Source organism: Anguilla rostrata, chromosome 18, assembly GCF_018555375.3.
Source record: "Anguilla rostrata isolate EN2019 chromosome 18, ASM1855537v3, whole genome shotgun sequence".
Classification (NCBI taxonomy): Eukaryota; Metazoa; Chordata; class Actinopteri; order Anguilliformes; family Anguillidae; genus Anguilla; species Anguilla rostrata.
In genome coordinates, this window is record NC_057950.1 from 30,181,015 (window position 1) to 30,201,290 (window position 20,276).

Below are 20,276 nucleotides of genomic sequence, written 5' to 3' on the forward strand. Positions count from 1 at the left end.
ATAGAGGTTTCCAGTCTTGGAAATCTGCAGATTCATTTCCATGGTTTCCAGGCACAGAAGAACTGCAAAGGTCCGATGACTCAGTATAAGAGGGAGGGAAAAACATAACTTGCAAGATAATTATCTTCCTCTTAGTGGTATTTTATATCAATCACGCTAAAAGCGGTATGTAATTTATGAAATTGCGAATTTACTTTTAGGTCAATACTTTTAAAAGCCCAGAATGCCGTTGTCATTTATTTGTCAGGCACAAAAGCCTTCCATTAAAAGTTGGGTACTTGGCTCTTTTCAAGGCTTGTAATTATTCCGAGCAAGTTAACATGGGTGTTACGCGAAAACGTCACATCTTCAAAAATAGAACTCTCCGGAGTAAGTAAAAGAAATTATTATTTCTACGGACCAGTAAAAATCACAGTCTGCTGTGTGAATCCATCATTCACCATTCTATTCTTTATACTGCATGTGGAGGAAGAGCGCAGTCAGTCATAACCGATGACAGACAATACAAGACAAGGTCCAGAATTAGTGGCACCCTTGACGAAAATGTCTGTGGGGGGGGGGGGAATATGAAATAACACGGATAATGGCCAGCATTCTCAAACATGAAACTATGTACCTTCATTCTAATACTTCTTCTTTTTCATAACATCACAAAATGCAGATAATCAACTGAAAACATGTCTTCCCTAAGTCTGCAATTCTCTTTTCGAAAGGCTGATGCCGAGGTTTTAAAAAATAATAATAATATACTGCACGACTATCAACGGGAGAACGACGATATGTTCCCATAGGAGATTTTGACAGGTCCCTCATGCGCATGTTTTGTAACAGTTTTCCGCAGGGGGGCATTATATTAGTGCGCAGATCCACTAACCAGTATGCACTGCAGATTACATCAACACCTTGCATCAACAGTGGTGGATATGCGCAGTGCACGCTTTGCACGGATGCCCGAGACAAACCCGCTTTCGACCAATCACATTACGGGTTACAACAGGTCAACAGTGGATTGCGTCACTGTTTATGTTGATGTCGTGCGATATTACAGTTACTTCTAGCTGTGGTAGGACAAGTTGTGTCGTGATAGCTGTTGTCTGTTAGTAACTCCATAGCCAGAGAGCTAGATAGGATTCCGTTTTATTTATTTATTTTTTAGCAAGCAGTCGGTATTGTTCTCTAAATTGTAGAGGTTTATCAAGTAGTCTGGCGTAGCTCAGAAGAACAGACATGTCTTCTGATAAACAAAGTAACTCTGATGAAAATTTGCAAGGTAAGTAACGTTAGCCTAACGTTAACATTGAGATCTGGAATACCAGATGTGAACAGACGTGTGTGTGTGCGTGTTGATCACCTGCTTATTTCGTAATACTGCCAGCTCTCTTTGTTTCTTTAAACGTTGCGGATAGGCAACCGCTTACAGTACAGCTACAGATACGTTACCAATCAGATACCCTTAAACAATTTAGTATAATTTTGAAATCACAACAGTAAAGCAACAAACCTCTTCGTGTTTTGTAGCTTGCCGAGGGCTGTTTTAGCTGACGTGTAGTTATCTGGCAGCTACATGCTTCCATAATAACTCATTACTGTCTGGTTCCGCAGAAACATGTCCAGTAGTTAAATGTGTCCTATATTATCTTATACGGTGTCTGTACACTGTATCCGTCTAGCGGAGTTATGAAATGGTCGCAACCGTGCATTCTAAAAAGACTGATAGTAGGCTATATTTACAGCGTGTCCTCGCTACTAACACATACAGTGTTACGCATGTTCCAGTTTCCATATATGGAGAGTTCCGTTTTTGCTTGTGTAGACAATGTACCATATTCGCCGGGCCACCCGCCTTGCATTATTTCCGTCCCTATTTTGGCTATCGTATAATTAAACGTGTCACGAACAAAGGCAGACCTACGACATCAATCAGTCGATAAATCAAAACATAAAGTGGGGTTTACTAATAGCTGAGATACGGAGCTGGAGTGGAAAAAAATATCCTCATAATGCTTTTAAATGGACATTGGCCTACTACGTGCTATTTTTAATGTAGGCCTGCGCTCCAGTGCTAGAGTGGTCGAACGTTCTGCCCGCAATGTAATCACAATGGACATTCTACACACAAACATAAAAACAAAATTGGTGTCTGGGCTCACTTTAACAGGTCATTTAACCATGAACTATACGAAATTAGAGTAGCAAAAGCTATTAAATCATTTCAAAGGTACACTGACAGTTCAGCGATGTTACTTTCTTACTTTATAAGTCCGACATTATTATGCTAATTTGACTGTTTATGAGCATTTATGCCGTCTCTTAACACTGCACCGAAATCAATGGGTACATTAAAATCTGGCCACACTGAAAGCATTATTTTACATTTTATTACAAAAAAATCACTGTGAAATGTTCTAGATGTTAATCGGCTATTGTTTATTTATACTTTCGTATATTTAGGTGTCTAAAAACGAGTTGCCAACCGGACTTCTACGGCTATTTCAGGTGCTTGTTGTTTTATTCAGTATAACCCCAGAAGCGTTTTTTTTATATTGGTGAAATTAAATGTCATTTAAATTGTGGCCAAACCCTGTTGTGATATGTCACAGAATTTATTTATTTATTTATTTCGAAAAAGTATGTATAGCCAAACATTAGGCAATCTCAAGATCTGAAATCTCAGTTCCTGGTATTCAGTAGGCTAGGCATAATGAAAACTGTGATACTTTTAAGAGATGCATTTCATAACCAATAACTAAACCAGAATACATTTGGTTCTTGTTTTATGTTTCTCTTGGTAATCATTTGTCGTTAATCATCTGTATTTGCTTTGTCTTTTGCCAATATGGTTTGAATATAATAAGATACAGATAAAAAAATAATATCAATGTACTGCATGAAATGCTTGCTTAAAGTTAATTTTTCACAGATAAACATGATTTAGGCTATGCCCCCCATGCCTTCATTTCAATGGATTTATATGAATTACATCTTTGTCTCAAAAAATGAATGACACTTGTTTAATGTGATCTGACAGAGGTAAATGGCAAACATTGACCATATATATTTCTTATAATTGTTTGGATTTGAGTTAAATATATTGAATATTTTTACATAAATTTTATTTCTGCAATACTTCAAAGTCTCAATAATGTCCTGGGTATGTTTGACCCAGGCTAACAGCTTTACAGGTTCTAATAAGTAAACAGAATACAAGGGGCAAAATATAATAATTTAAAAAATAATTCAGTATTTATTACTTACTAACTTACAAGAGAGACTAACTAGAACAGATTTGTGTGCACTGGTGTGACGGTCCTCTTTTCCCCTGTGTGTGTTTACCTGTGTGTGTTTACCGGCGAAGGTTCCTGGGTGGAGCTGCACTACAGCAGCAACGGCTCGGGGAGCCCGGGACAGGCGGGGGGGCAGGCGGCGGGACAGGAGCAGCAGGTCCGCCCTGCCGCCCCGGAGGGGGACATGGAGCGGATGCTTCTGGAAGCTCAGCACGAGTCCGGCAGGAGCAGCTCCAGAGGAAGTTCGCACTGCGACAGGTGAGTGTGACTCATGCGCTCTGTAATAGGTCAGTGTGACCGGTGAGTGCTGTGACAGGTGAGTGTGGACAATCAGTGCTTCAGGGAATTATTTACATTTTAATATGATACAGGACTCTCTAAAATAATTTAAGTTTTAAAAGTCACATACTGGGTCTGTCGGTGTAATGGGCTAGTTGATATATCCACATCGACCCGCACTCCAGTCCAGAAGGTGGCGATAACGCGCCACAAGTTGTTTTTTAAATCGCCACTAAACACCAGAAGAAGAAGAAAAGGATGTGTTTTGTTGCATTTAACATCCCGGAGCTCATGCCAAAATAAAGAAACACAATACAACCAAAAGAGCTTATGCTGGCATTTTCTAAACGCTTTGGAGCATGAGCCCTGAGGCCCCTGACTGCTAAATGGGGGAGAAGTGGTACGCGCGGTACATTTGAAATATTTTTTTTTTTTTTACACTCTAAAACCCAGAGTATTTGTAGCACAAAACCAGTTGTTAGTAATATTTTCAGCCATACCTGTGTTTTTCTCCTCCAGTCCTCCAAGATCCCAGACTCCTTTGCAGCTTCAGAGAAGCTCAGAGGTGCACACTGGAGAAAAGAGCAGCTCACAGGTAAAGCAGGGGTTTTAGTTCACCATTGAGTATTGTAAGAATATTCTGTTCTGGAATATTGGTTTAGATGTACCATGGTCCTGATTTTACCCTCCATTTTACATTTACCTTTTCTTCACAAACACAGTTGCTCATTTAAATGTTGAAATAATGTAAATATTGCATCAAGGATAACTTGAAATTTGTTACTGTGAGATTACACTCTCGTTTCAGTCTGAAGAAGATTTCTTGGAGAGAAGACAGGAAATTGACAATTTAATGAAGAGAAATGCTGACTGGATCTGGGACTGGTCGAGTCGCCCCGAAAACGCTCCGCCCAAGTTTGTACCACTCAAATCCTCCACCTTATTTCATAGATCACAAGGCACACACGCTGACTGTGTGAATGAGGTGTTTAGTTATTCATTTTTTCTCCACAAGATCAACAGAAAGGTATCAATAAAATGCATAGAAATCTTTTTGCAGAGAGCTAAATGAGAGAAAAAAAAAACGCTTGACATTCAGATGTTACATCTGCAAATTATAGAGAACATTCATGTGCTTTTAAAAACAAATACAGTTAACTATAATCTGCCACTGCAGACAGACAGGTCATGGATAAAGGCATAGATCCTGCTTCAATTTGCAATAGCTTGGTTCCAGAGACCAGCCTGTGTTCAGAGGAAACTTCTTTTCCAGTTGAGCCACTTGTGAGCCTTGAGTTATTTCATCATGGTTTTCATATCTATAAATGAATTAGACGTTTTGTGAATATTGTACCACTTTGGGATGGCTTATTAAGTCTGCATTCAAATATTTCACGTGAGTCTAATCAAAGCTTCAGATTCAGTTTACAAAGCCATTAAACACTTAAAAACAGAGAGCTACATTTTGCGTAACAATCACACAAGCAATACAAATGCCCGTACAGGACATATTGATTAATACTTAATTTAACCAGTCAGTTTTCCCTTGATGTTTACACGTTATTTCCTCCATAGTTCTTTCACGTCGAACGATTACTCATTTTTTAATCCGTTTCTCTCCCCCTCGTTCGCTAATGCTCGCATTGTAACACACACACTGTAACACACACTGTAACACTCGCACTGTAACACACACTGTAACACACACACTGTAACACACACTGTAACACACACACTGTAACACACACTGTAACACACACACTGTAACACTCACACTGTAACACACACACTGTAACACTCGCACTGTAACACACACACTGTAACACACACACTGTAACACACACACTGTAACACTTGCACTGTAACACACACTGTAACACACGCACTGTAACACACTGTAACCCTCGCACTGTAACACACACTGTAACGCCTGTAACACTGTAACCACACTGTAAACACGCTCACACTGTCACACTAACACACACACTGTAAGCCCACTAACACACACACTTAAACACTCTCACACTGTAACACACTGTAATGCTCGCACTGTAACACACGCTGTAACACGCGTCCCTCTCTCTCGCAGAGAGCTCCTCCTAAAGCACCCGAAACGTTCCGGAACGCTCAGCATACGGAACACCGGGATTATGAAGAAGGGCGGCGTCTTCTCGCCCGAGTTCCTGAAGGTGTTCCTCCCTTCTCTGCTCCTGTCCCACATACTGGCCGTGGGGCTCGGGTGAGTATGGGCTCTGCAGTCGCCTGAGTAAAACTACTGTTCGTTTAGCCTAGCGCACTGGATCCAGCAGCTGTAAACTGTGCGAATGTGCATATGCATGTTCTATTATGTACAGCCTAACCTGTGTATTACGTACTGCTGATGTAAAGTTTCTGAACACAAGAGGTGGAGGTTTGACACAATGCAATGGATAATATTTCCAAGTTCAGTTCTGCTTGGCAGCTAAAGGGTCACACTGCTGATTGGTTAAAATGTAAATGCTGTTACTTGTGCAAGATGCATGGTGTACGAATGAGCTATACCAAACCCTCCTGTAGGGGGCAGTGTAAAGCTCAGTTCCCTTCCAGGCCAAACAAACAAAGATCCTTTATGAATAACTATAAAAAATACAATTTTTGACAGCATGGGGTCTTTAAGAATGCCATTGTTTGCTACTAAGCAGTTCTACCCCCTAATTAATGAATTGTTTATTATTATTAGTTTTGAAATGTGTACATTATATAACATGTTAAAAGGAAGAAACTGTTTATTTTTTAAAATTAAATTAGTATATTTGTTGTCTATTGAAAGCTGTCTATTTATTCATTTAAAACCTGATCAGGATGCTATAACCCTTGCCTTTTTTTTTCTTCTTTCTCTCCAAGGATCTATATCGGAAGACGTCTGACCACCTCTGCCGCTACTTTCTGAAAACGCACCGTGGGAACACAACTCGGCATTTATCGTCATGATAGGATACCCTGCACAACTCGCCATCCCATGATTCAATGCTCAGAGCCGAACAGGCTTGGTCATGTGACTTAGTGTCCAGGCTGTGGTTGGCCCCACTGCCTGCTGTGTTAGTGTTGATTGGACTCGGGTCTCATACCTGACAGTCCAGAAAAGCTCCGTTATATCCACGTCACTGCTATTGGACCAGCGGCCATTTCAGTTTAAAAACCTGCCTTCTACTGGACAGACTTTGCTTTGAAGTGCATTTTGTAGGCATATTGATTTAATAAGTACACTATACAGAAAATGCTGAGGTGTCACACGAAAAGCATATTTCACAGTACACTGCGGTTTTCAGTAACAAACCCAACAGAGGAAACAGACGTACAGCTGCTAAGAAAAAAGGGAAATATTTTAGGGAAGGAAGGAGTTTCAGAAATCATAAAATGTGATGTTTTGCTGGAATAAGTTTTATTTGCTGTGGTTTTGCGTATCGTGTTTTTACCTGGTTCTAGAGTAGAATGTAATCAAAGAACTGATCCATTTGTAAAATCCAAGTTGAAAAAGCTGATTCCATTTACAGTGGGTGTGCATTCTGCCTGAAATTGCAATTCCGGTAATTGCATTGGGTATTATTATTATTATTATTATTATAAATATTATTATTACTACTGCAGGTACAGTTTTAATTTTGACTTGATCTAGCCCTTAGACAAGCCTGAAAATTAATATGGAATGGCCTCAAATGCATGCAAGGGATCAGTAATTCTGATTATATAACAGAAAAACATCAGTCATATAGCCTAATCAGGACTTCCACAAGGAACCGAGAGAGTTTAAGCGGTGAAAGTGACAGGGGTGCCAGTGACGGAAGACGTCTTTTAAAATGTCTGAACACAGCGTAGAACAGTTTCTCAGGTTGTGCCTAGCGGTGTGCTCTAAGAAACGTACCTTACTAATTCAGTGATTTTAATTAACAGATTGTGAAGAGCAATTGCATAACTTTTAACACTAAATGAAAACTAATTGCATGAGATCAATAACCTAGAATTGCAGCAATATAGCACTGTATTTTCTGGCTTTACAAATAATCATGAATACCCGTAAAAACAAATAATCCAAATATATTCATCCAGATTATTCTCCATAGAATCGTTTAAGATAAAATCCTGAGTAAAATATAATAAAATCCAGTGTGTAAGAACGTGTACTGAATGAATCTCGTGGCTCCTTTGTTGAATGACTGAGCCAAACCAAGCATATGCACATTAGAAATGAAACAGCAAACACTGAAGATCATTCCAGATGATAGTTCCCATTTCTAGTGTCCAAAACATTTCAGAAGGCCTGAAATCAATGATGTCATCCAGATTCAAGCTTCAAGTGCTTCTGTGGTCATACCGAGCCTTGGGTACCACACAACATTTGAATATTAGTTTGTCAGAAGTGCCCATTTGTCCTGATAATTTGGATTCTTGCAACGCGAATGTGTGTGTATGCACACTTCAGTACACACTTAATAATCGTTTGATAACTAATGGCCACTGAGTGTACAATTAAAATTAATCAAAGAATGCTACCTCGATAATGGAATGAATCATCACTGTTATGAGAGAGGGAGAGAGAAAGAAAGGCAGAGAGAGAGGGAATAATAAACTAATAAATGACAGAAGTAAGTTTTAACATAAGCTAACGGAAGTGGGAGGGGGGAAAACAAATGGGAAAAGTTGATAAGTTGTTCCTCACATTCAATATAGCCAGGGTAAATGCAAGGGTCAATACAAAAACTGAACTAAAAGGCAATTCAAAATATTTTGGATAGTTTCACAGTCGATTTCCTGTCTTCTCAAATGAAGTTTAGAATGTACTGTTCTACTACTCTACCTGTTTTCATACTGGGAGATTAGTTACAAATGTCCGCTGTTAATCATTCTCTGTCACTATGAATATTGACCAAAAATAGACCTGCTGCTGGGAATTACAAGTGTAAATGAATTATTAGAGGTAATTAGTCACACATTGGAGAGGGAGTCACAGGCATATCAGATCTTTGCACTGTGAAACTGGTCCATTTCCCTTTCAAAATAAATACCTACTAATCATAACGAAAAACAATTCTTAATTTTAGACTCTTGATAAAGCCAGACAACATTTCATCAAATATCGAGACGGTTGACGCCTGCAACATGTATGCTGACTGTTTCCTGGTGTAAACAAAACAATGTTGAAGACAACGTTGCCTTAAAAAAACAAAAAACAATTTGTGTTTGATTATATTATCTGGCCTTCTGTTCTGGTGAAGATAGGGGGGATTTGTTAAAGATGATTACTGTAAAGGGCATTCACTGTGGTGTTGATTTTGAAATTATTATTTGATTATTATTTACCATTTTTGCAAGCACATACTGATCAGTGTGCCCATTTTAGATTTGCTTGTTTAAATAGCAGAAAATGTGAAAAAAATACTGTAAGAATTAAAATGTTTCATCAAAATGCAATTTCAGCCACTGTTATCCTTTCGTTTCTCATAATTAAGTCTTCAGATTCATGCCTTAACAACCTTAAAAAGCACACAGGAGATATACAGACACATGCATATTAAAATGAGTCCCAGAGTAATCTAAAGGCCATTACCCCTACACAGTAATGGATCCCCTTGATTAGGTTTTTAATTTGCTCACGTGAGTATTCAGTGTGAACAACACTGTTCTGTATCACAGAGCTCAGTGGTGAAACAGCCCATGACAAAGCCCTGAGCACAGCTCTCCGCACGGTTACCCGTAACGGTTTGGAATGCAAAACAGTGACCTGTGTTAAAACTGGAGCTTACAGGTCTTCTGTCCGCTACTCTCTTCCCCTGTTCTGTCCAGTTTATTAACCTCTATGGTACTACATGCTGCCTACTTCCTGTGGGATCTTTTTAGAGCCCAGAGCGGATGAGCCCACGCTCTCTTCTGAAGCGGCTGCTTCCTGTAACGTCAGAAACGGTCAGAGGAAAACGCTTCATGCGCAGCTTCAAGCAGAGTGCGGGCATGTGATTGGCTGGTAGGGGTCGCTGGTGAGCACCAAAATGGTCATGTTCACCAACTGAATCCCTTCCTCTGTGGGTTACAACCAATTGCATGTCATCCAGTGGAGCTGCCAGTCACTGTCAGTTTAGATTCGATGCCTGACCATGGGGCCCATCCACTCACTGGAACAGAGCCTTAACAGATACCAGACCATGGGGCCCATCCACACACTGGAACAGAGCCTTAACAGATACCAGACCATGGGGCCCATCCACACACTGGAACAGAGCCTTAACAGATACCAGACCATGGGGCCCATCCACACACTGGAACAACCTAACAGATACGACCATGGCCCATCACACACTGAACAGAGCATAACAAGTCATCCAGCAGCCTGTAGTTAAAACTCCATTTAACGCCCACCCCCTCCCCCGCAAATCAGGTCAGCCTCAAACCTGAAATTAAGAAGTGCTAATTGAGATAAACACCATTAAAATTTATTTTAACTTTGGTCAAAATAAACAAGTGCATACATTTACACCATGTTGTTATCGTTATTCGACAGGAACGAGGTCGAACACTGTTCCACTGACCCAATGGTTCCTCGATTTAAAAATAGTCACAACCAGTAGACATGATGATCTTTGTCCTTTCCCCCAAAATTTCAACATCAGCATCTGCCCCATACAATACTGCCCAAATGTGCACCCCGGGGAGGGGGGAATAAGGAAAAGGGGTGGGGGGGGGGGGGACACGCCCTATGTTTGTATTCCACAGAGTGCCGATGCCGTAATTCAGGTCTCCTTTTTCCCCGAGCGAACGGTCGATCCCAGGAGGCCCTGGGCACTCGGTTCCGCTGAAAGTTTCTCGTAGCGTTGCGATCTCCCTTACCGCTCTTCGCAGAATCCAGGTTGGTGTTTTCGACAGACACGACCAGGTATAGCAGCGATCCGTTTTACTACAAGGTAAATCAGATTTAATTTTTTTTTTTTTTTTTTAAAAGAGCATTTAAAAATAATGCACATAAGGTACGGTATTTCCGAAAAATCATCTGTGTGCAACTCGGACATCGTCCATAGCTGTCAGAAAAAGAACAAAGTAAGCATTAAGGCTGCAGTTTCCCTTTATGTACTTGGCTATTGCTTTCTGTTGTGGCACGGACCTACATCGCGGGTAGGGCGTGCAGCACATAAATATCTCGACGTTAAGCGTGGCCAGCAACCTGCTTTTGATGGTGTGACTGCAGCTTCAAGTAGTTCCTTATAAAATCTCCCAGATGCTACTGTAAAATCCCGACGGTTGGCTTCGCCGCGGACGCCTCGATTCCGCACGTGCGTAACGTGCCAAGTCGTCTCTTCTCAGCAATAGTTTAGTTTCTTCTCAGCATGTAAAAACGAATGGAGTGTTTGTTACTTTTATTAAGTTACACCAGACAGTGCGTCACGAAGGTAGTCAGTGTGTGTGAAAGTTACTGTGAACGACTAAGGGGGAAATGGAGAGAAAGAATGATAAAAAATGAACACTGTCCACTGGCCGAAGACGACTGGAAAGCGCCCCAGAAATAAAAGGTTTTGGCCGTCAAAAATGCGGCAGTGGAGGAATGTTAACATGCGTTATTCGGATAAATTTCCGCGTTCTATTTTAGGCCCAGGGCTATTCCCACAAGGAGGTGGTTGACAAGGACGCTTGTCTTAGGGGTCCCGCAATTTGGCGATTCGTTTGAAAAATAAAAGACTCAAAATTAAACTCTAGACTCTCGAGCGTGATCTCAAGTGCCGCCCATCAACTCTGATTGGGTGGGGCCCTCTCCGGACTTCTCTGCTTTCCTTCCCAATGAAGGCTTGGAGGAGAAAGAGGAAAAAAAAAAAAAAAAAAACTTGGCCAACTTTCTCCTTGACTTTACGAGATGAGTGCATCAAAAATTCTTCACTAGGAGGATAAGAAGGCCATTCCTCTTACAAATAAACAACCGGGCTTAACTATGCAAGAACGAGACTCCACCCTCTTGCCCAATCAAAATGGAAAAAAAAGAACGTTTTTGTTGTTTGTTTTTTAGTTGAATTTGTCCTGGAATATATACAGGTTGTTGGTGGCTGCCACGGCGATGATGTTGTCGTTGGGGTGCCAGGCGGTGTGCAGGATCTTCCTGTTGAAGTCCAGGCTGTCCACGCTGATCTCGTCCTTCTTGCGCTTGCCGCTGGCGCACACCCTGCGCGGTTTGAGCGCCGCGCGCGGCTTGCTGCTCTCGCGGCACGCCTCCAGGGTCACGTCCTTCCTGCTGCTCCGCTCGAACATCCGGAAGAAGTTGTTGTAGGAGCCGGTCATGATAGCGCTGCAAGAGGCCGGACAGAGATGGAGAGGATTGTTATCTCCCCCCGGTCCTTCCTTGTTTCTCACCTTCCCTCCGGTCCTGCCTCACCTCCCCCTCGGTCCTTCCTCATCTTCCCCCCCGGTCCTTCCCCACCTCCCCCTCGGTCCTTCACCACCTCCTCCTCGGTCCTTCCTCACCTCCCCCTCGGTCCTTCCTCACCTTCCCCCTGGTCCTTCCTCACCTCCCCCCCTGGTCCTTCCTCACCTTCCCCCTGGACCTTCCTCACCTCCCCCGGTCCTTCCTCTCATTCCCCCAGTCCGTCCTCACCTTCCCCCTGGCCCTTCCTCACTTCCCCGGTCCTTCCTCGCATTCCCCTGGTCCTTCCTCACTTCCCCCCATCCTTCCTCACCATCCCCTCGCAACCATAACCTACTTTCACACACTTTCCGCCCTGCTGTACAGGCAACACCACATACAGACTTAGCGGAAAAGGAAAAAAGTCAGCCATCTGAGAGGGAAACAGAGAATCCGTAATCATAACCCAGGGAAGCTTTCGGTCTCTTTGTACGGAAATTGAGTAGACGCTTCAGTGAAGACGCTCGTCCCCAGGGCCGCTTCTCAGATGGCAGGGTCTTACCTGTCCGTTCCATTCCAGCAGCACTCGAACTTGTCAAAAATGCAGTCGTTTTCGTACAAGGAGCACAGCTTGCTTCGAAGGTACTCATGCACCTGGAACAAAAGAAACCAGAGGCTACAGGTTACCCTTCACGTCCAGGAATTTACAGCTGTCAGGGAATGAAGTTATTAACTCTGATGACCACGTCCATTGCAGTTACTGTACCATAACATTACCTTGGACAAAGCAATTAGGCTACAGGAAGTGATGTCAGTGCAGTACAGCAGTGATTGCACCACTGCACTGGTAGAAAAGAGATCCAGAACTTCCAGGATAAGCTGTCCAGTAGTGCACAAGCAAATACCAAGCAGGCCATTCTCAATGATGGTGATATATTTCAATGCCAGAGGAAGCGAAGAAAGCACGTATTGCCTATAGGGGGAATAGCAGCAATAGCAGGAGCCAGGTAGGCTCTACTGCAACAGGTTACTACAAGGCTCTCAGTCCTATTGCGCAAAGTTACTTTTGTGCACAGGTTGAATATTCAACATTGCACAAACTAGTGACTGCACTTCATTAAAAAAAAACAATTGTTTACCACATAATTTTACCTTAAAATGTAAATGTCACCAACACACCGAGTTTTGTTCAAAAATGAAATATCTATAAAGAAAGGAAAAGTAACAAATTTTGCCCCCACCTCATTGACAGCAGCCAACATTTTCTCAAGCTTTTTATTTTACACAGAATTATCCTATACATATTCAACCAGGTTTTATTTTTATCATAATGACACCTCTCATTAATGTCAACACAAAACAAGGTCCAATAGTTGATAAGGACCTTAACCATGACTGAGTCTTATATGTACTCAATAACTGAGTAAAATCTTCTAAAAAAATCTTTACAGAGTTTCTCAAACTTTTTTCCGATGTGACCCCAAATGAACGTTCACAAATAATGTGACCCCAACACCCCACCCACACATACCTAACAGCACCGTTTAACCGCGACAATATTGGCGAAATTCCACGGCCTCTTGTGCCTTTTTGCTTTCTTATAGTTGGGCTGTTGTGAAGTTTGACAAGTAATGGTCTACATTCTCATACTTCCAAGAGACAAAAAAAATTTGTTTTTCAAAATTTTCAGGCGACCTCACATGGGGTTGCAACCCTCAGTTTCGGAACCCCTGCTAGACACTATTTGTAACCAAAGAAAAGGTCAACAAGGTGTTTTTTCCCCCCGTTTTAAGGGGAAGGAGCCGGGTACCTGGTACGTCTCCACCGGCCTGTTCTCCATGTTCAGGTCCCACACTTTGACGGACAGGTAGTCCCTGGTCATCATGTAGCGGCCGCTGTTGCTGAACTTGACGTCCGATATGGAGGAGATGATCTCAGAGAAGAACGACCGGCTGCTCGGGTCCTCTGGCTCCTCAAAGACTGAGAAGGCAGAGCTAACGTCACGCGAGACGAAGCGGAATAACACTGCGTAGCCGCTAAACGACCAAAGAGTGTACAACAAAACAGATAAACAGAAAGCGTGCCTGTGAGCGTGTCTGTGAGCTAAACAGAAAGCGTGCCTGTGAGCGTGTCTGTGAGCTAAACAGAAAGCGTGCCTGTGAGTGTGTCTGTGAGCTAAACGGAAAGCGTGTCTGTGAGCTAAACGGAAAGCGTGCGCGTGTGCTAAACGGAAAGCGTGCGCGTGAGTGTGTCTGTGAGCTAAACAGAAAGCGTGCCTGTGAGTGTGTCTGTGAGCTAAACAGAAAGCGTGCCTGTGAGTGTGTCTGTGAGCTAAACAGAAAGCGTGCCTGTGAGTGTGTCTGTGAGCTAACGGAAGCGTGCAGTGGCAACGGAAGCGTGCGCTGTGAGTGTGTCTGTGAGCTAAACAGAAAGCGTGCTGAGTTTTCGTGAGCTAACAGAAGGTGCCTGTGAGCGTGTCTGTGAGCTAAACGGAAAGCGTGTCTGTGAGCTAACGGAAAGCGGTCTGAGCTAAAGGAAAGCGTGCCCGGAGTGTCTGTGTGCTAAACAGAAAGCGTGTCTGTGAGTGTGTCTGTGTGCTAAACAGAAAGCGTGTCTGTGAGTGTGTCTGTGAGCTAAACAGAAAGCGTGTCTGTGAGTGTGTCTGTGTGCTAAACAGAAAGCGTGTCTGTGAGTGTGTCTGTGAGCTAAACAGAAAGCTGCCGGAGTGTGTCTGTGTAAAGAAGGTGTCTGTGAGTGTCTAAACAGAAAGCGTGTCTGTGAGTGTGTCTGTGAGCTAAACAAAACGTGAGAGTAGCGTGTCGTGAGCTAAAGAAACGTCCCGTGCGGTCGTGCTAACAGAACTGGTGTAAATGCGCCCGCTTACACTGGTGGCGCGAGAGCGCGGCGGCGCGCGTGTCGCACAGCCGGATGGAGCCCTTGCTGCTGCTGTAGACGAAGGTGTTGCACTGGTGCGGGTGGCACTCGGCCGCCGTGATCACCTCCGTCAGCTCCTCCATGTTGGCCGGCTTTATGTCCACGATGTCTGAGAGGGCGCTGTGAAGGAACGGTCAGCGGCCACGATGACATCACTGAGACAGGCGTACACGAACCACGGAGGTTAGCAAAACCCTTATGAGTCAGACTCATAAGGCCGAAGACTAATGAGGAAATTATTATGCTTTTTTTTTTTTTTAAAGGAAAAGGATACTGAAACTTCTGTCCGTGATTTCTAGGTGCCACAGGTTTATTCTCAGGTCGTCTGCGGACAGGTAGGTTTCTAGGTCGCTGTTTACGGAGATGGAATTGATGTGGTACGTGTGCGCGTTGGCGAATATTCTCCGCGGGCTTGCCTCCACCATGAGGTCCATCGGCCTCAGCACGGGAACCTGCCGGGATTCACACGCGGTGAGAATCTGCCGGGAACACTCACACTCGCAGCGCGCAAGCAGAGGCACGCAGCGCAAGCCTGTGCGGACGTGTTTATCAGAAGCACAAAATCACTCCCATTACATTACATTACAGGCATTTAGCAGACGCTCTTATCCACAGCGACTTACACAACCTTTTTACATAGCATTTACACTGCATGCATTAATACAGCTGGATATGTACCGAAGCAGTGCAGGTTAAGTACCTTGCTCAACGGTACAACGGCTGTGTCCTACCCGGGAATCGAACCTATGACCTTTAGGTTAAAAGAGCAACTCTTTACCCATTATACTACACTGCCGCCCAAACTCCCCAGGATAAGAGTACAGGCGTAAGAATACGTGAAACAAACCCGTAGTGATGTAAGTGGAAAAGGGTCCCGCGGCCTTCCCCCTTCGTCTTTCAGATTGTATCCCTCCGCTCGTTTGTCCCTTTCGCCGATTTTCCACAGTTTAATAGTTTTATCTGCGAGAAAAGCAGGGAACCTCAGCGCCGCGAAAAAACACAAATCACGCACTTATTCTTCAAAGCAAGCCTCTGAACGCTTGCGCACATAAATGGCACACACTGCAGACAGACAAATGAATGGTATTGTAAGAGCTTATGAAAAGCGGTAATTACCGTTTGTTGAGAGGAGGAAGTGAGCAGCATTCTGTTGGGGCAACCACCTGATTTTGTTGATTTTTTCCTCAATTTCTAAACTTTTCAAATAGTCAAACTCAGGTTCGTGACTCTGAAAAGTGCTGTAAACGTTGTACTCTCCTCTTGAATGAGGTCGATTTTTACACTGAGGAAAGGGGGGAAAAACGTGTTATATTAGTATTATACTGAGAATATGACACTGCACAATCTTACAGTAAGGAAGATTACACTTTGAGCAAGATAAATTACTGCACAACACCACTGGAGAATGCCTGGACAGGCTGGGTTGACTGGGTTGAATGCCTGGACAGGCTGGGTTGACTGGGTTGAATGCCTGGACAGGCTGGGTTGACTGGGCTGAATTTCTAGACAGGCTGGGTTGACTGGGCTGAATTTCTAGACAGGCTGGGTTGACTGGGCTGAATTTATAGACAGGCTGGGTTGACTGAGTTGAATGCCTGGACAGGCTGGGTTGACTGGGCTGAAGCCTGGACAGGCTGGGTTGGTTGGGTTGAATTCCTGGACTGACTGGGTTGAATGCCTGGACAGGCTGGGTTGACTGGGTTAAATGTCTGCACAGGCTGGGTTGAATGCCTGGGCAGGCTGGGTTGAATGTGGCAGACAGATAGTGGAAGCTCACCTCCTGTTCCCGCTGAAATATGACTACTCTGCCTCCCTTGTCTCCTGTCGCTAGGAGGTCCCCAGAATAGTTGAATTCAACGGTCGATATAATGTCAGCTGGAAGAAATAACACAAATTTGCACTTAGTTTCCACCTTTACTGCTTGACAAAAGGCCTACTCTTCATGGGACTACCATTTGTACAGGTAGGCAGGTATCATTTCCAAAATGATTCACTGTCCCCCAAAATCAGTCAATGTACGTTCAAAAGAAACTATTTAAACCAAAATAAATACTATACAGTCTTAACAGCAATTCCAGTTGTCATTATTATTATTATTATAATAATAATAATAATAATAATAATAATAATAACAACAATATTTACAAGTGACACATTTGTATACTGAAATAACTTTTTTAAACTACCACTGAACAAAGCACAGAAATACTGCCTACTTGAAAAGGTTTCAAACAATTTATTACCTGGAACAGAGGACTATTTACATGTTACCATGCACGGGTACACACTCCCCTTGCTTTTATATGCCAGGTCTAACTCAACAGACCACAGCAGACCTAGCAGAAAAGCATCACTCCGAAGCGCTAGGAAATCATTCTGAGAACGCCAGCCTGTGCATGTTCTGAACACTCGCGCGTTAAGCATCATTAACACTTATTAAAAACAGTCTGTTCAAGGGCTACGGGGACAAGTCCCGAAAGGACCTGTTCTCGTCTGGGGTCTGAGAGGTTTGTTTGTGTTTTGAATATAATCAGAATAATTCATGAAGCAATTATCAGAGCAAAATTAAAAAAACCCAGAGATAATTGAGAAGCATTTCCTGTCCCAAACTAATTAAAGTACTTAGTTTAAATATTTAAAAAAAAAGAGTCAAGAGACTGGAAAATTCTAATGCATTCATATGACCATATATTAACTTATTCTTGCATTTAAACTTTGACAAAACAAAACACATAACACGCCTGTAATGCTGAGCCTCTGATTTGTTATACAGCATTCAGCTCAACATTCAACAGCCTGGCCAAGTACAACCCCACCGTACTTACAGAACAAAATCCTACATTTACAGAAATCTGAAAATCATGGCACTTTGCTATTTTTATTTAAAACTGGTCACATACTCTAGCAGGTTTGGCAACTCACTGTTCTAGTAAACTCAGGAAAAGCCTGAACACTTATATTTGCTTTGTGTCATTAATGTGCCCACAGAAAGGCAAGCCAAATGGTGCTAATCACAGTAAAAAAAATACCAAGATCTGAATACTGTCAGTAGCACACCCATCTGAGCCATGCGATAACCGCTTTATCAATTCATTAATAACAATTAACAATACAAATCTCACAACCAAAATATAATAACTATTCGTTAACTGTGGCATTGTTTTTTTTTTGTTTGTTTTTTTTTGAAGCATACACTATCGAAATAAGATTAGACTTAGGTTATCGGTCAATTCGTGTCGATCATATCACTGGAACGAACTGTTGCCATTTTGCTAAACCATTCCTGAAGCCTACTTATTAGCCAGCGATATATTATCGTTGGCTTTAAAAAAATAAATGGATCAAAATAAAAAAAATAACTGGTATCATTGACATGGGGAAAGGTTTTATCGATTCAATTCTGTGTGAAGTCCCAATTTTACCCAAGACTGTAAAAAAGAACCAGTTAAGAAAAAAGTAATGAATGTTTGATGTTGAATTAGCAGATGAAGCCAGTACCTGCATCATGAGTCATGACCATTCTGGAGGTAGGAAGCACAATGCCAAAAACAAGCTTTCGCTATTTTACTCCAAATATACGCTAAGGTTACTCAGCTTGTAAGTGACGCTAGACATTTAATTTCCTTTTAAATGTGTATAAACATTACAACTGGTTTATGTGGGCGAGTCAGCACAGTTAGCCTAACGTTAGTTAGCACATCCATCATAACGTGCTAGCAAGTATACATTCACTGCACAGAAATAAATCAATCGTAAAAACGTCTCATACTATTACAAAGCAAGCCCACCAAAATCAAATTAATACTGCAAATATAGTAAGCTGAACTATCAAACAGGTCTGGTAATAACGTTATGCCCTGCAAATCCTTCACATCTAACTTTCATCTTGGGCGCGATACATAGACGTCACAGGGATAGCCGCAAGCCTGCTAGTTAGCACTAGCTAAGTTTAAATTAACTTCACAGATTCTGTGCACACAGCAAAAAGTTAAAGCAGGCAAAGTCAGTGTGGTACACCAAGAAATAATACTCTTCATAGAGATGAGGACTTTTTGGATAGGGTAACGTTAGCTCGAAAACTGGCTAGCTATCAAAGCATCTGAGTTAGCTGCTAAATAGCTTAGCTATACTTAATAAACAAGCGGCTTCTTATTACTCAGCTAAGTAGCGACAGAAAAACTGGGCTATCATGAAGTTTAACCGGACCTCTGTTACAAACAGACATCTATGATAAACAGCAGGCGTTTTAGAAACCACACTTAATTATGCTAACATGCTAGCTTCGGCTAGGTTACTAAATTCCAGAATACTGTCAAGGCTGTCATTCCGTACCCCGGAAAACGCACACACACTACATTACCTTCCGCCACATCTTCGTCAATTGCACCTTTCACTTGAGAAAAACACCACTGAAAGTCATTCCCACCTCCGACCCCTGCAACATAAAGTATCATGCATGAGTATATCTGATATTTTAGTGCTGTTTGTTTCCTTTAGTTAAACTACAACTTGCAGTTCAGCTAGGCCGCGCTTCAAGTATAGGGCCCTTCCAGTCTAATAAAGTTTCCGTACCAGCCATCTCTTCTTCCTGTGTGCAACAGATCTAGCGTCACCGGAGGGCTATCTCCCAACTTAATTTGTGTAGTTGCGTTCGCGTTTTAAAGCAGCAGAAGGAACATGCAAAGAGGTTTAAGAGCGGATAATCACAGTCCGAGCCATTGCAAACCCCCGTGATTTTTTTCCTCCAAAATGGCGCACATTGCCATTCGACATGACGCGATGACGTCATTTAATATATCCTTTTAAAAAAAGGTTGCTTCAAATGAGGCATTCCCGGAGGAGGAGGCGTGAGAAAAGTCACGATGCACGGAATGGGGACCGTACCAAGCGCGAGACTGTGGAAAGCATTACAGACGGTACTACATGCATCTGAGTACATCTGGATAACAATTACAGTATTCATTTTTTAAAACCATACCAGTTTAGATACTTTAGTTATTTGTACTCAATATGCGTGCACTGTCTCTATATAGAAAGGTCCCATTTGGCATGATTTCCAACCACTTTTTCAAACCACTGTTTTTTTTCAAGCATCCGAAGTTTCCCAAATCAACAAAAAAGGCCGGTTACTTTATATTAACGACTTCCTGTCTTAAACCTGTCAAAAGTGAATTTCCCAAGTGTTAGTCTTGTTGCAACTGAAAAGACTGTTAAGTATTTTTTTCTACATTAATCAGTTTTACATATTTTTTTAAAGCATTCTAACTGCATGGTGGGCACATACCAGACAGGTATCAAGAGGCCCAGTACAACAAAGCTATTAGTAGTGCTCAGTTCAATGAAATGAGCTCTAAAATCCAAGGGGATATCTTCCTGATTCACAGTGAGTGGCATACTTTTTTTTTTCTTAAACTCCATTTACAAAATAC

At 42.3% G+C, this 20,276-nt stretch overlaps 2 protein-coding genes across 2 annotated transcripts; one reads left to right on the forward strand and one right to left on the reverse strand.

The window, feature by feature from the left end:
• The first annotated feature begins 981 nt into the window (after nt 1-981).
• LOC135244513 (BCL2/adenovirus E1B 19 kDa protein-interacting protein 3-like) lies at nt 982-9,011 on the forward strand. The gene is made up of 6 exons (XM_064316855.1): nt 982-1,270; nt 3,356-3,542; nt 4,083-4,158; nt 4,372-4,478; nt 5,653-5,802; nt 6,447-9,011. Exons 1-6 carry the CDS (start codon nt 1,228-1,230, stop codon nt 6,490-6,492), a joined length of 609 nt encoding a protein of 202 aa, XP_064172925.1. The 5' UTR covers nt 982-1,227; the 3' UTR covers nt 6,493-9,011.
• Nucleotides 9,012-10,002: 991 nt separating this feature from the next.
• LOC135244702 (serine/threonine-protein phosphatase 2A 55 kDa regulatory subunit B delta isoform-like) lies at nt 10,003-19,620 on the reverse strand. The gene is made up of 10 exons (XM_064317199.1): nt 19,420-19,620; nt 19,208-19,282; nt 16,625-16,722; nt 15,964-16,129; nt 15,695-15,807; nt 15,122-15,299; nt 14,794-14,956; nt 13,724-13,907; nt 12,476-12,567; nt 10,003-11,859 (listed from the first exon to the last, which is right to left on the reverse strand). Exons 1-10 carry the CDS (start codon nt 19,424-19,426, stop codon nt 11,580-11,582), a joined length of 1,356 nt encoding a protein of 451 aa, XP_064173269.1. The 5' UTR covers nt 19,427-19,620; the 3' UTR covers nt 10,003-11,579.
• Nucleotides 19,621-20,276: the final 656 nt, after the last annotated feature.

Bases quoted from the DNA above. Each gene is read 5' to 3' on its own strand.
- LOC135244702 (XM_064317199.1), bottom strand. The intron at 15,808-15,963 runs GTAATTACCGCT...CTTTTCTCGCAG, and splicing joins CTTCCTCCTCTCAACAAACG to ATAAAACTATTAAACTGTGG. The intron at 12,568-13,723 runs GTACCCGGCTCC...CTTTTGTTCCAG, and splicing joins GGCCGGTGGAGACGTACCAG to GTGCATGAGTACCTTCGAAG.
- LOC135244513 (XM_064316855.1), top strand. From the start codon at position 1,228: ATGTCTTCTGATAAACAAAGTAACTCTGATGAAAATTTGCAAG. The intron at 1,271-3,355 runs GTAAGTAACGTT...TTACCGGCGAAG, and splicing joins CTCTGATGAAAATTTGCAAG to GTTCCTGGGTGGAGCTGCAC. The intron at 5,803-6,446 runs GTGAGTATGGGC...TTTCTCTCCAAG, and splicing joins ATACTGGCCGTGGGGCTCGG to GATCTATATCGGAAGACGTC.